This window comes from Periplaneta americana, chromosome 12, assembly GCF_040183065.1.
Source record: "Periplaneta americana isolate PAMFEO1 chromosome 12, P.americana_PAMFEO1_priV1, whole genome shotgun sequence".
NCBI lineage: Eukaryota > Metazoa > Arthropoda > Insecta > Blattodea > Blattidae > Periplaneta > Periplaneta americana.
In genome coordinates this window covers 152235296-152257777 of record NC_091128.1, presented here as the reverse complement: position 1 = coordinate 152257777, position 22482 = coordinate 152235296, and the positions used below count along the sequence as shown (strand labels likewise).

The 22482-nt window shown below is 35.8% G+C and overlaps 1 protein-coding gene across 2 annotated transcripts; it reads right to left on the bottom strand.

The window, feature by feature from the left end:
- Nucleotides 1-1879: 1879 nt before the first annotated feature.
- LOC138711027 (peroxiredoxin-6-like) lies at nucleotides 1880-12016 on the bottom strand. Of its 2 annotated transcripts, none has more exons than XM_069842316.1 (5): nucleotides 11860-12016; nucleotides 10002-10158; nucleotides 6814-7031; nucleotides 2334-2409; nucleotides 1880-2225 (listed from the first exon to the last, which is right to left on the bottom strand). In XM_069842316.1, exons 1-5 carry the CDS (start codon nucleotides 11940-11942, stop codon nucleotides 2145-2147), a joined length of 615 nt encoding a protein of 204 aa, XP_069698417.1. In that variant the 5' UTR covers nucleotides 11943-12016; the 3' UTR covers nucleotides 1880-2144. The 2 variants fall into 2 exon arrangements, with proteins under 2 accessions (XP_069698417.1, XP_069698416.1); XM_069842315.1 differs by having other exon boundaries at nucleotides 1880-2209.
- Nucleotides 12017-22482: the final 10466 nt, after the last annotated feature.

Here is a 22482-nt window from a genome sequence, read left to right as displayed (position 1 = left end):
TTAATCCAACCGGGCATTTTCGACAGAACCAAGTATCTGCCAATCTGAAACGTTTGCAACAATTAATATATATATATACTTCGCCGTTTTTGACGTGTTGTAAAGGCGACGTAAGTTCCAATTTCATCTTCAGTAAGTAGGTACAATCACTCAAAAATTGGCAAAATTACCAGAAGTTCTCGAAAATATTTGCGAAGGAACAAAATCCTCACACCACATCTATGATCACAATCCATCATCCTTCACAGTGCCAAACCGTGACCATCGGCCAATCCCGTTCCAACAAAGGACTCCCACAGGTTCGGAGCCTGTAGCCTAATAAGTGTAGAAGGAGGCGGAATGGTTTTTGATTCTCAAAGTGAATAATAGCAAAATCAAGTAGCAAGTGTCACTTGTGAAACGTCAAGGAGAATGGAATGTGGAGTATGTAAATTGAATTTTGTTATTTTTATTAATACAATCCGCATTAATATATAATTTGAACTGGTAATTACGGGAAAACGGCTGAACGGATTTTAATAAATGGCCCCTCATTTTGAAGCTTGGAACCCAAAATTTTTCAGAAAAATAGTAGTTTTCAGTGAAATGTTAATTTTCCTATATCATTTTCCTATTTTCCAAAATCCATCTGTCGTCAGTTTTGAGAATTCAGAATAAAACAAAACACACACTACAATAAACAATATTACACAAAGGCCATGACCGGCAGGATTGCTGACATATTTAGAGCTCAAATTCAAATGGTTATTAAAAACTTAAAGGCTTACTAAAATAATTTACAGGTCTGATTCTGTAGCGTGTAATTTCTGAGTACACTGTGTATTGGATTTTAAAAACTACAAAACTTGAGATGGTTTGATGACATTATTACCATTAGAAACAAAATATTATTATGCCATGATGAGACTATTTTTCATTAATTCTGTAGTGTTTGGTTAAAGGGAGATAGGTCATAAAAATGAGTTCGGAGATAAATGAAAATTGAACTTGGAACCCTTATTACAAATAATTTTCTTCACAAATAAAACATAACAACTGCTAGTATTCTTTGATTTTTGCACACCCACTCGTATAATTTAATTTGTGTGTTCATCTGGGGAACAAAATTCCATCTGGACAAAAAATTACTTATGCCCCTTTATCCGAACACCACAGAATTATATTACATACTATTAATCCTAAATAGATGATATGAAAGTGAAACGTTTTCGGGTTATATAAGTGGATGTAGAGAATATCTTAAGTTAGATCTTCATTTCTATAATTTACTGAGTGGCGGCTATATAGTATACATAGTATATGTTACTGAAAACTACAAAGCTTACGTAAGATAATACTATTATTAAATATAAAATATTTTATAGTTATTAATTAATCAAGTGGGGTTGGGTCTTTTTCATATATTTAATGGTGGCGTGGTGTAGATATTTATATGCGTGATTCTCTTCAGTATTGGCTCGAGAGAGCGCAAAAATAACAGTTCCTAAGGTAAAATAAGAGGCCTACAAAGTATTGTAGTCTCCCGATCATTTCAGCAAGATTTCTTAGCAGGATAAAATGATTTTACTCTCTACATTTCAAAGTAGTTCACGAAACATGCAGCAGCTATACCAAGATGCTATGTCTATTGTTCGAAAGCATGGCAAACCTGACATTTTTTTAACTTTCAACTACAATCCACAATGACCTGAATTAGCTATTGCTTTACTCCCACATGATTAACTCACTGATCGTCCTGACATTGGTACTTGCGTTTTCTCGTTCAAACTCAAGAACTGAACATGTATAGGTTCAAGAAAAATGTATTTGGGATGAAAAACCATTCAGAGGGAGTACGTTTCATTATTATGGAAGCAAATAACTTTCACAACATCTGGTATTTTTCATTGAAAATAAATCTGAAAAATGTTTATTTGAATGTCTAATGAACTTAGTCTGCAGCAGTTGCTGCACAAGCCACTAGTATTATTGTAATCATAATTACATATTGCAGTTTATTATTTTATTATTGTTTGTTCATTTGAATACAAACGACATGTTTTAAAACACAAGAAATTAGCAATTCACCAAATCATTTTATTCAGTAGTCCATAGTGGTCCTCACGTACGAGATCCCGGAAGGCATGCCGACTTTCTCCACGCCTTTAGGAAATAGTTTGGGCAGTTCCTCGTCCTTCACATGGGGCAGGATCATAACCTTCGTGCCGGGCTGCGGACAGAAAACTCTTTAAACACAAATTTTAATTTATTGGTAAGAGGTTCATTAGATTTGTTATTGCCTGTTAATGAAATATTACTTGGAAACATACGTAAGGACTACACGAGATACTCACCGTCCAGTTGGCTGGAGTAGCCACGACCTTCAGCCTGTCCGTGAGCTGCAGAGAGTCGATCACGCGAAGGATCTCACTGTAATTGAAAAATTAATACATTTTTAACATTCCATAATACCGAGTAAGCAATGTTCCCTGTACCACCACGCTGCATCGCATTGCTCCATCCTGAAGGCATTTTATGTCACAATATAGACCATGGCGATAGTGTGTAGAATAACACAGATAGTTGTACAAGTGTCTTGTGTTCATATATTTGTGTTTAATCATAATCCTAAATGATTTATGGAGCTTGGGTAAAATACCGAAAGAATGGAAAGTGTCCAAGATTATAAATATCCATAAGAGGGAGAGAGAAACAAATGCGAGAATAATTTAAATAACTATAGACCTATATCTTTACTTCTAACATTTTCCAAATTGCTTGAAAAATGTTTAAAGAATAGATTAATAAATTATTTAGAAAAACATAAAATCCTCTCTAAAAATCAGTTTGGTTTCCGCAATAATATTTCTACTGATGATGCTCTTATTAATGTTACTGGAAAAATTATCAATGAACTAGATTTCGGAAACAAATGTTTGGGTATTTTCTTGGATCTACGGAAACCTTCATAATTTACTTTTCGACAAACTACATACTATTGGAGTTAGAGGTATAGTTTTAAAATTATACCGATCATATTTTAGTAACAGAAGGCAAATGACCAAAATTGAAGATCAATTTAGTGAATACAAATATAATGATATAGGTGTACCGCAAGGAACAATTTTGGGACCTATTTTATTTCTAATATATGTTAATGATCTGCTAAATATAAATTTAGAAAAATTTAATGGATCTCTATATTCATATGCGAATGATACAGTAGTTATTTTCAGTGGTTTTTCTTGGCAAGAAGCATATAGAAATGCTAATATAGGTGCTAATATTGTTAAAAAATGGCTTAATTCCAACTTCCTTCCTTTAAATATATCTAAATCAACTTTAGTTCCTTTTTCGTTAACAGCTGCCAGTGTTCAAAATTTAAAATTTAGCGATGAATATAGACTAATAATACACAGTGAAAATTGTTTAGATCCCAAAAGTTGTAAATGTCCACCATTGAAAGAAGCCACGTATGTCAAATATCTGGGTATCATTATTGATCAGAATTTAAAATGGCCTCATCACATTACTTATCTTTGTAAGAGGCTTCGTAAAACAATTTATAAATTCGTTAATCTTCTATGCTACTTACCCATTAGAGTTCTACGAAATGTTTATTTGGTCATTATTCAGTCTATCATTCAATACGGTATAATTGTTTGGGGTGGAAGTACAAAAATTAATCTCAGTCCGTTAAATTTACTACAAAAACGAATAATTAAAATTTGTTTGAAGAAACGTTTCGATTATCCAACTAAATTAATTTATTCTGACTTTAATGTATTTAATATTGAACAAATTTATAAGTATACCCTGTTAAAATTTTATCATAAAAATCGTAATAAGTTTGTATTACAGACATATAATTATGACACAAGACGAAATATTAATTCAACATTAGTAGAACCTAAATGTCCCACATCTGCTGGTCTAAAGCATAGCATTAATTTTGGCCCTCTGTTGTACAATGCTTTAACTAAATTACACCCAGAACTTCTAACATGTAACCCACTAACATATAACAAGAAAATTAGAAACGTGTTAATATCTTCAATTTGATTAAATAAATTTATAGCCTATGTGTATGAATTATTTTTTTTATATTATATTTGTATTCTATAATTTTGAAATATATATAGTCCTACTTTTCACGTGCGATATTATTCTTCTCTAGTGTTAATATTATATTGTGGGTCCCTATCACCACGGCATGGCGCGTCCTCAGGTTGCGGATAGAGGAAACGGCCTCCAGATATGGAGGGTAGCTGCGAATATATTGAATAAGCAGTCGTGGACAGCCGATAAGGGGTGGTCCTCCAGTTTGGGGGTTGGGCGAAGGGCTAACAACCCATCACCGTAAAAAACAGCTTGTTACGTATCCCTATAATAAGCCTCGGAATAGGACTGATTCTCTGGCACGACCACAGCAAAGGAATAAGGTTTTGATGATGATAGAGACTGGATTAATCTTGCACAGGATAGGGACCGCTGGCGGGCTTATGTGAGGGCGGCAATGAACCTTCGGGTTCCTTAAAAGCCATTTGTAAGTAAGTAAGTGTTAATATTATATTATATAATTCCATTGCCGCTGTTAATTTAAATTTTAGTTCCTATTTTATTTTACTTATTTATTTTTATTATTATTTTTTTTATTTTCTATATTTCTCTTATTTAATAAATTATTATATAATTTCTGTAACTGTAATTTTAATTCTATTTCCTATTTTATTTTATTTTATATTCTCTTATAGGCCTATTAATATTATATCTGAACTGCGACCGAACACGAGCGCTGCTCATTCGGTCTCAAATTTTGTTAATTTCTACTGTATCTCTTTTTTTTATATTGTTTATATTATTTTATTTCTATTTCTCTTGTTTGTTTGTAATTATATTCTTCTGTATATTTAAATTTAAATAAATAAATAAATAAATAAATAAATAAAAATATGATATGATATAATATATTTCGTACAGCACTTCTTTACATGTAATGGTTTACCTCACATTTCTGTATCCGGTGCCACCATTAACACATACTATTACAATAACACATTATTTGCAGTACACGTCTACACAAATACCCCCAATTACACTATGTACCTTTTTTTGTTACCGGTACTTGGTCAATCTCCCCTTCAGTATTTCTCATACATTTCATTTGCTATTCTCTATTTGTTCATTAATCATAATATATCTAATATCATATACTCCTTTCAAACCCCCTTTTTCCTCTAACTACTATTCACTAAAATCTCAATTTCACTTTTTCTCTATAAATTATCATATTGAATTATTTGTCCTATTTGTTCTTTGACCTTTCTCCTATCTTTCTCTTATATTCATTTACTGTTCCAACGTTCAAATGTTAGTACTAATTTTATGCTGTCACTTGTTCACTTCTCTTAACCCTTTCTCACTATTTTCACTCATTCCTATTTGCGCTCACTTTCACTTTCTCACTATTCTGCTTACACCTAATCTTTTGTCACTATTCTCACTTCCTATAAATACTTATATTTTATTCTACACATCTGCTTATACACTTCCTCTCTCCTCTATACTTCTCGATCTTTTCCAGTTTCACTTTACTTGCACTTTTTGATCACATCCCCACATTTTTTAATCGTTTCTAATACCTCTGCTATATCCTCAGCGGAATTATACGGGAATAACCTTAATGTACCCAGCTTATAAAATTTATGCAACAACAACTAAAAACAAATTACAAACCTTAGCCGAACTAATATTGCAAGAACCCAAATGTAGATTTAGGAAGGGGAGGTCATGCATTGATGTAATCTTTGCTATAAAACAAATAAAAGAGAAAAGAATTTAATTTGCCAACCTTTATCCTATTTCTAAACTATGAGAAAGCGTATGACAAGAGTTCTAAGAACAAAATTATAGAACATCTTATATGAATATAATTTATCTATGAACTTGATAAATGCTTTTAAATCATTATAACCAGGTGGCCCGGATTCGATTCCCGTACGGGACAAGTTACCTGGTTGAGGTTTTTTCCGGGATTTTCCCTCAACCCAATATGAGCAAATGCTGGGTAACTTTCGGTGCTGGATCCCGGACTCATTTCACTAACCTTCATCTCATTCAGACGCTAAATAACCTAAGACGTTGATAAAGCGTCGTATAATAACCTACTAAAATAAATAAATAAATCATTATATGATTTAACAGCTTTAATAATAATCAGTAAAGATAATAAAAATGAGAAACCCTTCATAGTAAATCAGGATTTAAGACAGGGATGTGGCCTATCACCTTTGTTGTTTGAAATTTATATAAATAAGATCCTAGATGAATGGGAAATGGCAAATTCCAAGGGCATATACCTGGGAAATAGATTATAAACACTGCCCTATTTGCAGACGACCAGGTTTGGATATCTAAACCATTACATACCTTAGTTTCGTGCCTTCTGCAAGTCCTCATCACATTGCATATCTTTCGAAAATTTCGCCACAATGAACGCTAGGATCTATCTTATTTCTAATTTTATGATTCCAACTTGAGAGATCACAGAAGCCTCACACGCTCCTCGTAGAACAGAGAATTCGAAAGAGGAAATGGATGTAAGTAACTAGTACTCGAAACCCTCTAAGGGCGAGATTTTGTGGCATGCGTATCTTAAGGGCTTACAATTTTGGCTTTCCTTCCAAATGAAGGCATGCTCAAGAATTTATAATAGGGTCCTTTAAATATCCGTTGAATCGAGCAGAGTTGGAACCTTTGAACCTCAGATTCAATAGTAAATTAAAATACTTCTAGACAAGAGTATGATAGGATATCAGTGTTGGATGTACTCACTCGACGTTCCTGCCCGTGGAGGCCGGGTACTGCATGGACAGTCTGAGCTTGTGGTCGGGGCTGATGACGTACAGAGCGCGCACCGTCATGGCTTCCTCCTCGTTGTCCTTGTTATCCTCGTCAATCATGTCCAGCCTCACTGCCAGCTCCCGGGTCTCGTCCGCGATGATGGGGTAAGGAAAATCCCCTTTGATGTCCAGGCAGTACGACTTGATGTCCTGAAACCATTTCAGTATTTTGCTCTCATTATTCTTGAATGTTAGATACAGCTGGAACGGAAACACAGCTGCGCAATCAGTGCATGATTTGGCCCTATAGTATTAGGCCTGCCGCATCCCTGGCACGCTAGTCTTCCATCCAGGCCGTTGTAGAGAGTTTTCACAGGATTTCCGTTTCATTCCACAAACGCTGCAAGTCATTTCATTTCTCTGATTAACAAGGGGCTAGGGTGTGGTCTTAAGGCTGGTCTACAATAAACCGGAAACGCGAACCAGAACGAGAACGGGAATCGAATAACGTGAACGTGAAGATTTTTAATTTACAATAAACCGAGAACGGAAACAGCTATACATATCGATATATGTCAACGATATATGAAGTCGATATTACGCACTCTGATATTTGTGTATAGTGAGGGTCACATAAGAACAGTTCCTAAACAGTAAATATTGCTGTCTTGTCAGTGTTGCCAACTGTTACCAGATATCACACGATCCTACATACTGAATGACTTATTTACTTACCGTACTTTATTTTTATGTTGGAAGGTTATTCTAAATAATTCAATAATTTGTAACATATTATCGTAGGCAAACTATACGAGAAAGGGATCAACATGTCAAGTATTTTGTCTATCAATACGAAATTCATTGGTTTGACTAAACAATTAACTCACGAGACCTAACCTAAAAACGTATTCTGTTTGACCACATGAAATTATTAGTACTAACACCGTAAACTTACCTGATTATAGTCTTGAATAAAATTATAACCACAACGCAACATAAAATAACTATTATGCATTAATATTAATACTGATATTAATTAATTATTAGTATGTTCAAATTTCACTAGCTTCCAGTAACCGGCTCAGAAGTCTAGTACAATTTTAATTTCATGGAACTCCAGTACCGAAAAATATTGTCGATATTTGTCTCAGCTGCCAACATACCAGTTAAAAAATCACTACTATTTGTAGTATTTGTTAGTATCGAAATTCGAAACGAAGTTGGCAAAAGAAAATTCAACCTGCAAACTAGAAAATCACCATAATTCACTAGCATATGTAGTAATGGGGGAAATTTATTAGGTTTCACTCTTAGGGTATGAAGTAAGCTGACCCGGACTATATACTTGACCAATGACATTCTCTCAATGAGTACAAGCCAGCCAACATAAACACAGGTTAACCAACTTAAGACACGGAATATTTAATAATTCAATTCACGTTGTATTCTGGTCACATATACACGTAGCATACAAGGAAAGAGATTCTACTGAATTTCTGCGTTAGTTACAAGCAATGAATGGACAAGAAATTATGTCACGGCCTCCTTGATAAAAAATACACGACGACCAAATAGCTTTTTGATGACAACAGAATTAATCTAGTAGGCTGTGTTAGGAAACGAGAACGGCAAAGGCCAACTCTCACGATCCCGTTCCCGGGCCCGGCACCAAAAATAGTCTAGTTGCTTTCATTCCAATGCTCTGGCATTTAGACATACTTTTTCTCAAAGATTAGTATAACCTCTTGCTATCTCTCTGTCCCCTCAAGTTGAACTGTGACACGACACAGATATAATACGAAATCTGTATTAGACCTATACTGGTAAATGTACAGGGACATCATTTTATTTTTACTTCAATTTTTATTGTACCTGAGTTTTTTAATGTACTTCACTCCTACCCCGTCTACTAATGCAGTTCAACCGTCTTCAACACAGATCCAAGACCGCATATACAGTCATAGTAGCCTTACGGTCATAGTTCGCATTTTCCAGTGACGAAAGAGCTTTCAATATTGCATCATTTTCCATTTGCTTACGTCGCATCCCGGTTTCCCCCACCTGCTTCAATTCGCCTCTCTGTAAATGCTAGTGGCTGGGCTGTCTTAGCTCTTTTCTGAGAACATTAATTTCTGTTGGACGTCTACGTAATATTATACCCACACAATTGTTTAAAAACTTAAATAAAAGGGCCTAGTTAAGTAATTAACTGTCACATGATTTCCTCCCTTTCTACAACGCTGCGACGTAACCAATTGGACGGACAGTAGATGACATGTCTGAGTAATTTTATCTTTTCGGATCGGGCAGAAGTGAAGGTTGAATTTACAGTACGTAAGGTCTCTTTTATAGCGTAGGTACAGAATTATTTCACATGAGTTACTGATACGAAGTACGAACCTGATAATTGGAATTACGTACAGTAGTCTATAGTGCGATAATATGCACATTAGAACTGAAGCCTGTATCGAAATGAACGGCCACCATTTTCAAAAATGTGTTTAAATATCCATATTATGATTATTTTTCAATTTAACTTCATTCTCTATAGTGTACGTTAATGTGCTGTAGACAGTATAATATACACTGCATAATGAATACGTCCGCGTGAAAAGCTCAGTTCATGAGTAAAAACACTCATTGTTAATACTGTACTGTATTTTGATTAAAGAAAAACCTAATGAAAATCATCAAACTCAAAATCGTGATATTTCCTAGTTTACGTAAATGGATGAACAACTTTTCTTCCCTCCTATACCTAGTAAAGTGATTTGTTTGTATATTACGCCAGTATCATCGAACTCCAGTTGTGGAAGGAGTTAGCAAACGGTGTTTCCGGTTCACAACCTTTAAGCCAAAGGTATAGGCAGGTTAATATTAGAAATGTTAGTAAAAATAAAATGATGTCCCTGTATAAGATTGTGTTTGAAACTGCGTGGGCGAACTCACATGTGTTGAGGCTGGGCGTTTGTCTTGCCCAATAACATTTTCATGAACCCCTTACGTCATCACGGGTCATGAATTGTTATTGGGCAAGATAACGCCGAGCCCCCACTCATGTGAGTTAGCCCACGCAGTGTCAATCACAACCTCGTACATTTCCCAGCATAGCTACACTTGTGACTCACTGTTGGTGGCTAGACTTTGTATACATGTGTGGTTATGTAACAACGCACTCACCGCGACCCAGTCGCTGTGAGACTTCAGCTTGTCGCAGGAATGTGCCAAGACCTTGACTCCTCGCTTCTTGAATTCATGGTCGTGCACGGCGATGCGGCCCAGCTCCGTGGTACACACGGGAGTGAAGTCTGCGGGGTGCGAGAATATCACGCACCATCTGGAGAAGAAAAGTAACAAAACTATTAATGTAATTCATATTTAATCATGGAAAAAAGGTACGCCATTGCATCAATTTTACGCATCACTCTTCCCCAAAAATATTCTTCAAAATTTAAAGTACTTTATTATTATTTGCTTTTTATGCTACACAAGACAATTCAGGAACGATATGTAGGCCTATATTCAGTCTTTCGCAATATCTATAGAGTAAAGAACTTTAAGACCGGGGTTAAAGTAGTATTAATTATTGAGGATGGCATTTTTCATTGTTATTAATTGGCATTACATATCGCTGTAACAGGATTCAGGATTGAGAAAAAGCCCCATTGTGACATCCGCCACAAGTGCCACTATGGATTTTTTAATGAAATGTGATGAAAATATTAATGGAAAGAAGATCGGAAGGTATGATGTGGGTGCCTAACATAGGGAAAGGGGAAAACCCTGAGAAAAAGCCCAACTGTGACTTATCCGCCACAAGTGCCACTATGGATTTTTGAATGAAATGTTATGAAAATATTAATGGAAAGAAGATCGGACGGTATGATGTGGGTGCCTAACATAGGGCAAGGGGAAAACCCTGAGAAAAAGCCCAACTGTGACTTATCCTCCACAAGTGCCACTATGGATTTTTGAATGAAATGTTATGAAAATATTAATGGAAAGAAGATCGGACGGTATGATGTGGGTACCTAACATGGGGAAAGGTGAAAACCCTGAGAAAAAGCCCAACTGTGACTTATCCGCCACAAGTGCCACTATGGATTTTTGAATGAAATGTTATGAAAATATTAATGGAAAGAAGATCGGACGGTATGATGTGGGTACCTAACATGGGGAAAGGTGAAAACCCTGAGAAAAAGCCCAACTGTGACTTATCCGCCACAAGTGCCACGATGTATTTTTGAACGAAATGTTATGAAAATATTAATGGAAAGAAGATCGGACGGTATGATGTGGGTACCTAACATAGGGAAAGGGGAAAACCCTGAGAAAAAGCCGAACTGTGACTTATCCTCCACAAGTGCCACTATGGATTTTTGAATGAAATGTTATGAAAATATTAATGGAAAGAAGATCGGACGGTATGATGTGGGTACCTAACATGGGGAAAGGGGAAAACTCTGAGAAAAAAGCCGAACTGTGACTTATCCGCCACAAGTGCCACTATGGATTTTTGAATGAAATGTTATGAAAATATTAATGGAAAGAAGATCGGACGGTATGATGTGGGTACCTAACATGGGGAAAGGGGAAAACCCTTAGAAAAAGCCCAACTGTGACTTATCCGCCACAAGTGCCACTATGGATTTTTGAATGAAATGTTATGAAAATATTAATGGAAAGAAGATCGGACGGTATGATGTGGGTACCTAACATGGGGAAAAGGGAAAACCCTGAGAAAAAGCCCAACTGTGACTTATCCGCCGCAAGTGACACTATGGATTTTTGAATGAAATGTTATGAAAATTTTAATGGAAAGAAGATCGGACGGTATGATGTGCGTACCTAACATGGGGAAAGGTGAAAACCCTGAGAAAAAGCCCAACTGTGCCTTATCCGCCACAAGTGCATGATAGACTGATAGTCCAACCTGGTATTTGATTAAATGTATTCAATTAACCGGTAATATTCACAAAATTTATAGCAAAGAACAACTCCACATAAATGATTATGTAATTGTAAACACAATACTCACGAGTCTCCCTGCCACTCGTAGAACTTGATGGGTCCCTTGGTGGTGTTGGCCGAGAAGTTGGGAATGGTAGCGCCGAGCCTCATCTTGCTGTTCCAGAGATTGCCTGAACTTGACTGATGCAGAATCACGGCCTCGCTTGCTTTTATAGCAAGTGCTAGTCATGCGAGTCATGCTGGAGAGTTGATCCTTGCGCGCGCGGAGACTGTCGAGTGGCGTCATCCACGTGCTACGCTGCGTATTCACATGAATCGCCGAGATGTAAACACTGAGACGCCTCTCAATGACAACTGCAGCTTTTATCATTGCATGACAGACAGCTTTATTGCCGCCGCTAATACAGTATTACAACTACTACAGTGCTTACTCACTAGTAATGGAATTAGTATTAGTAGTATTATAGTAATCCATAGCAGCCTATTTGTAACAATGAAAACGGTAATTTGTAGTTTACTATTACTAGCCTTCGGATGTTTAGGCACTAAAACTGTGTATTTTAGTCGCCAAAAATTCACTTATGCTAACAAAATAGGCACTTCTGGTATAAAATAAATAACGCGACATTTATTTTAATGCAAATAATTGTTTAAAATAATTAATAAAAGCAGGATTATATTCGAATATTCTTAAGGGGAAAGGTACAGCTTATAGCAGTATTTTTTTGGGAAATGTTCAACATTTTTTTTACACGTAAAGCTAGTCGAGCGGAATTGATCGCCATAGCGGTACCATAGCTTTGAATCACTGAACTTCAAATATTAACACGACAATGAGATAATGAACATCTCTTTTTGGCTTTCATTCCTATTCGTCCTGTCTGCTATAATTCGCATGGCATTGAATTACAAGAATCATTTTTAAATGAGTGGGATCTAAGCCTCTTGTTAATTAAAACCATTTTAAGGAACGTTCCACATCCACTGATACCACAGGAACTTATTTTCTATTATCGTCATCATCATCATCATCATCATCATCCTTCACGAATTAGGCCTCTGTAGACTTGTTTCGGCCCCATCTAGCAGTCTTCTAAAAGGTCTTCCTGGTCGACGATGTCCTCTAGGTTTATACTGCATCATAATTTTTGGGATTCTTGAATTTTTCATTCTTCTTACATGATCTAGCCAATTGAATTTGTATCTGCTGATTCTTTCTTCTACTGACTCTACTTCTAATTGTTCCAAAATTTCTTCATTCCTTTTTCGGTATAAAAGAGTATATCCTGATGTCCTCCCGAAAAATTTCATTTCCGTTGCTTTGATTCTGTTCATGTCTTTTTTCTTTAATGTCCAAATCTCGCTTCCGTATAAAAGGGAGGGTAATGCTAGTGTATTATATATTTTTATTCTTGTAGATTTTTGTACTAATTTAGCTTTTAATGTATTGTTTATTATTCCTAGAATTTGTGTAAATTTGGTAATTTTCTTGTTCACATCTTTTTCATTTTGATAAGATATTTAATAACCCAGATAATTGAAATTTTGTACTTGTTCGAGGCATTGGTTATTGTGTATTATCTTACTTCTGACTGGGTCTTGTCCTAAAAATGCCATTACTTTTGATTTTTGTGCTGAAATTTCCATCCCAAAATCTTTTAATATTTTATTTAATGTATATAATCCTCTTTGTAAATTATCCTCTGAATTGGAAATTATGACCTGATCATCGGCATAGTGTAAGGTATTTAATGTTAGAGCACTGGTTATTTTGATTCCTGATGTGTAGATTTGGTTCCATTTTAAAATAATTTCATTTATATAAATATTAAATAAAGTTGGTGATAGTGGACAACCTTGTCGAACTCCATTATTAACTAATTTTCTTTCGGATATACAGTTATTTATTTTTACACTTATTTTGCTGTCTGTGTAGATTTCTATTATATTTTGTAATAGCAAATTTGGAATATTTTTATCTTGTAATATGTCGAATAAAAGGTCTGTTCGGACTTTATCAAAAGCTTTCACAAAATCAATAAAAGCTATATGGGTTTCTAAATTAAATTCTCTATTTTCTATTGTGAATAATGAAATTTCAATCCTTTCAATAACTTGTCATATTATTCACTTCCAAACCCATTTTCACTTTGATAAAATAAATTTATTTAAAAAATTGCAATTTAAATATTCAAAAATATGGAAGTAGGCGAAAAATAATGAGCGCATTGGTTTTTACTTTTTGGATGAAAGATATATGTGAGGCAGAAAGCGAACAGAGACTTCTTGTCAGAAAAATAAACATCTCAATACATTTTTCAGAATTCAATGCTGAATTTCGACAAGAGATTCCTTTTCGCTTTCCGCCTCACATATTATGAAAAAGAAAGTAATCTAAAATCGAGAGGCGTTTCATTTTTTGTGAGAATAATATTCTGTTACCCATAATGTGATTTCAAATAAATACTGAGCTTGTAATTAAATCTACGTGACAGCATATTTTGTACCTGAGTACTATTCTTAGAGACACACGAATAAACAGATGTAAACACACGAAACGGACCGGGGAGAGAGACTCACTACAGCCTGATTTGCCCACTGGGTCGTTTAGACCCAACATACTTCTAAGTGTTCATGCATTGAAGATCTCTAAAACAGCATTTGCCATTAATTTTGGTATAAGAGCATATACATATTCAGCTTTCGTCAAATTTTTACCAAAGAAAATAGTTATGAACATAAATGGGTAGTAAGTTACATTGTTTTAATTATTATTCATAGCTTATTTCATTCCGTTGTTTGACACACTTCCAACCGGCATTAATATGGAATTCGAATTTCCGAAATGCATATTTCAAATGGATGTACAGTGGAACTCCACAAATAGGCACAGCAATGGTCCGTGTGCGAGACGAGGTACGAAATCTGTCTTTCTACGGAGTACTGCGGACATTGGTAAACATAAGGGCTGTACAATGTTTTTTTTATATCATGCGTACCGAAACATAAACAATTAACGTACATAATTTTAAATAATATATTGTAGTATATGCAAAATATATAACAAAACAACTTCGTGATTAAGTACAATATACGTGATACATCTGAAACATAAAACAAACTTCTGGAGGAAAAACTCTCTAAATGTACCTACATACAGGGCTTTATTTCAAAACATCCCACTCTAAATAACTAGTTATTTAAATTGAATTCAATTTAAACAACAAAAAAAACGCGTAAATTTAGATATTGAGGGGAAGTCTTAAACCAGGCTTAATTTATTTTAGATTTCACCTCCCACCCCCACTTTGAAATTTCAAATGGCACGCCTATATTTTTATACAGTACTTAAATATGAAAGAGCATTTAATTGTTCATACACCTCATTCATATTTTGTTTTCGCATCTTTTCTATCGTCGCCTGGCAACCTGGATTATTGTTATTATTGGTTAGAGCTGAAGAAAATAAAGCTAAAAAAACTTACTGAGCATTTCATGTGATAATTGTGTTTGTGTATTAAGTTATTTTAAAATAGTGTATACCTTTCAAGAGAGAACATAAATCATCCCCATTGATTAAATTTAGGAAATTACACAAAATAAGCTGTGTTTTCATCCTAAAATCAACTGATAATAACAACGCTTCTTATAATCACTACAGAATGCCTCGTATTTAGATGTATTTTGTTTTATGCCATGCACTGTTCTGATCGAAATGTCAAATTTTTTAGCGATGGCTCTGATTGATTCACCTTTTTTAAACCGTTCCAGTATTTGTAACTTCTGCTTCAACATAAGTACACATTTTCTGTTCCCTGCCTTGCCGCCAACGCGTACGAGTATCTGCACACTACTGCACTGGTTCAACTGGTCAGCCCTGTGCAGCGCGGGACAGGATGCGTTGACTTACCTTGTATCGTGAAGACGATAATGAGCGTCTATTTGTGGAGTTGCACTGTAATTCTGAAAGCCAAATTTCGGAAAGGAACGTTTCCTGAATGCTAGTTTATACGAATACAGTATTTTCCGAATTCCGAGCCGTAGTACTTGGCTTTCATTTGACCTTGTATTGCAAATCTTTTTATAATATTTGCATTGTACCTTTTACTGGAATTTTGGGAATCTGTTCACAGTATTTACATTTGATCGTTTACTGGAATTTTTCAAATCTCCATACATTATACACATTAGAAGTTGCGTTCGGGCGTGGGTTCGAAACTTGCTTGCGATGGTTCCCTGTTGGGATTTTTTCCGAGTTTTTCAAACAAATATAAGACAAAGATCAAGTAAACCTGTGTAATTCTCGGGCTATTCCGAAATATTATTTTCCTGTCATCAATTACATAAAGGTACACAGCTGCACAGTTGAAACAACCATGTTAAATAACAGATTAAAAAGGAAACATTAAAATTATATGGTAGGTGCGTAAATAAACATGTGTCCTAATGTTCCGTGCTTCACAAAGAGAATTGTCCTCTCGACAAGAACATTTCAATTTATCAGTACATTTTCAGCGTTATCACAAAATAATATAATCATTGTCCGGTTCTGAAAACAGCACAGCCATAATCTTCACTGCGATAAACAAGTTGTGACAGACGGACAGTAGATTAAAGTGAGTCAAATGTTATCTGAATTGGCAAATTCAAGGAGAAAACAAGCTTGACATATATTGCTCTTCTATTCATTAATTTGAAATATATGACATTCAAATATAAAATAATAAAAAAATTAAATTCTGGAGGAGTAATAACAGAATCACTTAAAACTCAATTCCGAAATTACACACCGTGTCAATTTATGAGTTAAGATTATCAGTTGCGGCTAATGGCTTCGCATAGGAATTCGCAAAATAAATAAAAAATATTGAGAAAATAAACTGTAATAATACAACACTAATAGTAGTATATCGAAATGATAGCCGTCCAAATCTTGGATTTAAAATATCGGCATCCTAATCAATTCAAATGAACAAAAAAGAAAATGTAAATTAATGTTAAAAAAAATATATAATGCAATTTAAAAAAATAATAATATTCTGCGACAAGATGTGGTAGCTATCAAAACGATAAAAATTTATTGAAAATAAATAATACACATTGAATAAATATGTACACAGATGGTGATTGATTATGTTCAATGAAGATGTTAAAATGGTTGATGCAACTGTCTGAAGAGTCTTATCAGGAACCTTTAATTTTCTGAGGATCTCCAATGTAAATTTGGGAATTTTTCCTCGCGCACCAAACATAAGTCCAATTACATTCCAATCTTGAATATTATATTTATGACTGAGATCATCACAGCATGCAAGGTAAATAGCGCGTTTCTCTTCATGTACCTGCTTTGGTTGATCTTCATTAATTTCGAACCTTACAGTTGGGTCAAGAATGAGACCAGTTTTTTTTTTATCTCGGTCAATTATTATGATGTCAGAACGCCGTGTAGATTAGATTGGTGCATAAGTTCATAGTGTTTTTCTAGCGTTGCTATATTATTAACATATCGTCGTTGTTTCTGCAATAACTCCTGTGTGACATATTTATCGATTTTAAGATCTTTGCTCTATTAAATAACTTAAATAGTGGTATAGCAAATAATAAAATCTCCTATATGTAATTATATTTCTTCGTTTCGAAAATGTAGGAATTCACAGTCTCCTATGTACTGCTGCCATAGGATGAATAAATGTGTTTTTTCCTCCTACTGAAAAATTGTATATTTTGCACACAGAAGTTACTGCAGGAACAACGACGATATACACGGTGAATCGTAAGTAATATAATTAATTTCAGGGAGTTATCCTTTCGAGATAAAAATTGTTTTATAATGAAACGTTTTATAACGTGTTTTGGGAAAGTCATTGATTTAATTTCCAATATATGTTCATTGTTTTATGATAATGAATGACTGAAAAAATTTTAGTTTTGTTCTTTAAATGTGCAGAAATTTGTTACGAAGAAATGTAACATTGTAAAATTCCTTTGCAGATCGAAAAGTTACTGTTACTTCGATCAAATTTCTGCTCACTTAAAAGAACAAAACTAAAATTCTTTCAATCATTTATTATCATAATACACTGCTCTCTTACATTGACTGAGCATATTGGGAATTAAATCAATGGCTTTCCCAAAACCAGAACTGGCCAACACGCATCTCAATCTTATCCCATCAAACACCTGTATGAATGAATGAATGTTAGCCATTATGTCCCATGTTGGGCACAGGCCTCCTGTGATGGGGTTAGAACCCCCTCGACAGGGATCGCTCAAGTATACTCGCTTGGTAGCCAATCCAGGCGAGCTTGTCGTGTATACTACTTTTGTGACATGGTTAATAACCCTGTTCAACTTTAACTAGTCTCAGCACTCTGTTCTTTGTTCATTTTTTTTTGCACTCTCCATATAATACTAACGCTAGCGCTTTGACAAACATTGATTGCTATTTACACTATTTACCTGACACTTTCTCAACACTGACTTTACTATTTACAAAACTTATCTTACACTTTCAGTAATAATGACTTTACTATTTACAATATCTTAACACTGATTACGTTATCTATTTACAATGACCTTCCCTAGTTCTTTCCACAAAACTCTGTTCTTTGCTGTCCTCGACCACTGTTTCCCCGCCTCTTTGGTAAACATGTCAGACCATCTGAGCCGTGGTCTTCCCTGTCCTCTCTTTCCGACGTAGGGGTCCCACATCTTGTCTGATGTGGTCTCGCCACATGTCCCCCCCAGGTCCACTTCGTTGCCGTGGCTCGTTCTGCTGCGTCAGTAGTGTTCGTCAGTCTTTGTAGTGTTTCGTTCGTCATTCTGTCTCGTAGCGTGGTGCCCAGTATTTTTCTTTGCATCTTCCTCTGGCATGTTTGTATACTTGAGCGTTGTCTCTCCGTCAATGTCCAAGTTTGGCAGCCGTATAGCAAAACTGGGATTATACATGTCTCTAGTGCCTCGAACTTGAGATTGCGGTTGGTTGTCTTGTCCGTCCATATGAACTTCAGGCTCCAGAACGCCTTCCATGCCGATGAAATTCTTCTACTGTATTGATCTCTTTGTGGTTTCTTTGTAAGAAGGTAATTATTTGACCCAAATACACATATTCAGAGACATACTGCAATTCTGTGTCGCTTACTCCGATTGGGATCTCCTGTGCGTTTCATTACAAATAACCTGTATATTCGACCAAAATATTCGGCGCTGCAACTTGAAGAGAGTGGAAGGGCATTACACATGAGACGATCCATGACCTTAGCTTGGCGTGGCTCTTCCCAGGGCTGGCCCTGGAACGGGTCCTTACACATGCTTGTGCTACCTATATATGCGATGACTGTCCAAGTCCTGGGTGAACCTGATGTTGAAAAGTGGATCATCCTACTTCAGCCCCTGATGTAGCCAGATCCCATCCCCAAACTAGCAGTCCAGTAAGTCCCAGGAGCCGGAGCCCCAAGTCCTTTTTGTATCATCCCAAACCCGTAGGCTAAAGACTTCACCCCAGCCTATTTTTATTATTGCAGATGATAGATGGAATTAGAGGAAAGACGAGTGTGTTGGTGGAATGATAGAGGAGAAACGGGAGTATCCTAAGAAAACCCCTTTGCAATGTCTGCTTCTCCACTACAAATTTCACCACGACCGCTAGTGCTGAGCCACAGACGCAGAGATCCACGATCTCGGGGCCAGCATGTCGAAGCGCATAGATATGGTCGTCAGGAGTAGTTGTTTTAATTTAGTCAACTGTCCGAAGCCCAGTTTGAACCTCATGACACCAATAAGGCATCATTCATGAGGCAACTAAGCCAGGAGATAATGAAGGCCAATTCCTCTCCTCCTCCATTTCATACATCGCTGACTAGTAACATATGACACTAATCATACTTCAGAAGTATACAAACAATTGTTCTTCCTATAACACTATCGTCAAGTCAAATGTACCGCATGATAATAGATATAATACATATCAGCCAGAACCTCAATCAGATGTTATCAGGAGTGTTAACGCCCATTATTAATGTGTGATTAAGTACCCGCTGACAGGATAAAACTTTCAGCGGCATAATCATGTGATAAGTGCTCTTAATGCATGCATTGAAATTTGAAAAATTATATAAATGATTTTATGACATTCTAGCATTATAAATAGGCTGTTACTACATCGAATGTCGTTCATAATCGCCTTATTATGGCAGGCGTGTCTATAAAAACAATGACGTATTCGCTATATGACGTAATACCGTAAAGCTTGGATCGCGATGCATGCAACTCGTCTGAATATCTTGTACGCGCCGTGTAACAAGAAATGAAATGCAGGACAGAAGGTAACATATCATTTATTTCCAATCTTTAACAATTTTGTATCACTTTTGTAATATCACATAAAACAGTTGTGTAGTTCAGAGAAACTATATTAACAAAATGAAGGAACATTTGTGACATAACCTGCAAGGTCATCCATTACTCTTTTCTCAATGCCAAGGTCAGGCGCAACTAATCGATACGATGAACACAATTGTCAGCCATGGGATCCCGAATTGAATTTCTTTCATAAATTCTTTCCTACAACTTATAATGCTAAGATGCCATAAAGTGTTGTATCCAACTCATGGATATTCTTATTATGACACTCGTGAAAATTCACTCATGCCACAATCATCAAGATTAGGCCTATATACTTGTTGCATAAATAAATATTAAAATAATCAAGAAAACTGAAACAAATAAGAATTTTTATTGCGAATATAGCACAAACAGCACACGTTAACTTTGTTTCATAGTAAGGTAATGCATTTAGAAAAAATAATTTTAAGGTAGGCCTACGTACAGACCGATTATAGAGTCCTGACAGCTCAGCGATGCGAGAGGAAGTAATTGGAGTAGTGGGGAGAGCTCCGGAGTAGAGATAAGGGCGAGCGGTCGGTAAAGGAATGCAGTACAGCTTAATTGTACTAGAAACATACTGCTCTACCGCACGCATGACATCCGATCACTCCGAAGACAAACGAGTGACTAACCCAAACACCCCTCGGCGTAACTAAATGGACTCGCCTGACCCAGGCGCACATTTCCGGTGACTGTCAGGGCTAAATAATCGTACTGTACAATAAATTAGTGATCTGCTTTTCCTGCTGGCCAGTGTATGTAGTCAGAAGTATGTGTTATATTCGTAATCTTCTTATCAATTTCTTTCCCTTTTCTGAAAATTATTTAGTAAAATGTTGTATGTAACTCATGAACGGTTTCGTATACAGAGTGCAAGTGTAAATAACCCTGCAGATTTTCAGAGCGAATAGCTCACGTTGTACGTGACAAAGAAGTGTAATACCATATTGTCTGTCAGATGCATTTCCAATTCACTGTGGGCTAAAGCAAGGAGATGCACTATCACCTTTACTTTTTAACTTTGCTCTAGAGTATGCCATTAAGAAAGTCCAGGATAACAGAGAGGGTTTGGAATTGAACGGGTTACATCAGCTGCTTGTCTATGCGGATGACTTGAATATGTTAGGAGAAAATCCACAAACGATTAGGGAAAACATGGAAATTTTACTAGAAGCAAGTAAAGAGATAGGTTTGGAAGTGAATCCCGAAAAGACAAAGTATATGATTATGTCTCGTGACGAGAATATTGTACGAAATGAAAATATAAAAATTGGAAATTTATCTTTTGAAGAGGTGGAGAAGTTCAAATATCTTGGAGCAACAGTAACAAATATAAATGATACTCGGGAGGAAATTAAACACAGAATAAATATTGGAAATGCCTGTTATTATACGGTTGAGAAGCTTTTATCATCCAGTCTGCTGTCAAAAAATCTGAAAGTTAGAATTTATAAAACAGTTATATTACCAGTTGTTCTGTATGGTTGTGAAACTTGGACTCTCACTTTGAGAGAGGAACATGGTTAAGGGAGTTTGAGAAAAAGATGCTTAGGAAAATATTTGGGGCTACAGGAGAATGAAGAAAGTTACACAACACAGAACTGCACGCATTGTATTCTTCACCTGACATAATTACGAACATTAAATCCAGACGTTTGAGATGGGCAGGGCATGTAGCACGTATGGGCGAATCCACAAATGCATATAGAGTTTTAGTTGGGAGGCCGGAGGGAAAAAGACCTTTAGGGAGGCCTAGACGTAGATGGGAAGATACTATTAAAATAGATTTTTAGGGAGGTGAGATATGATGATAGAGAATGGATTAATCTTGCTCGGGATAGGGACCAATGGCGGGCTTATGTGAGGACGGCAATGAACCTCCGGGTTCCTTAAAAGCCAGTAAGTTAGGTGTATTTCAATGGCGTGGACTGTTTTCGTGTAAATTTCATTTAAAAACCACTATTTTCAAGCCACTGAACATGCAACCAGACTGCAACGGAGACGGATCTGAGTTCGTTAACCTCTTACATCTGTATTAAGATAAGAGAGAGGAGTTGTTAGCGACGATGTTGCCAGACTGCTGAAACTTCTAACTTAATTTTCTAATTAACCGTGCATTTAATCACAATTTAATACAGGTCTTCTATTAATTTAAGTGAACCGTATCGTTCCTTTCAATTTTCAGGATTATTTCACTTCCACCCTGTATACTAATTACAACCACGTCTTAAAAATTTGCAATTACAACTACAGTAACAGGTTTCTACAATCATTTGCGTCAAGCATAAAATGTTTCTATGGTTTA

Bases quoted from the DNA above. Each gene is read 5' to 3' on its own strand.
- LOC138711027 (XM_069842315.1), bottom strand. From the start codon at position 11,942: ATGAGGCTCGGCGCTACCATTCCCAACTTCTCGGCCAACACCACCAAG. The intron at 7,032-10,001 runs GTGAGTGCGTTG...AAATGGTTTCAG, and splicing joins CTCACAGCGACTGGGTCGCG to GACATCAAGTCGTACTGCCT. The intron at 2,410-6,813 runs GTGAGTACATCC...TTTCAATTACAG, and splicing joins TCCACGGGCAGGAACGTCGA to TGAGATCCTTCGCGTGATCG.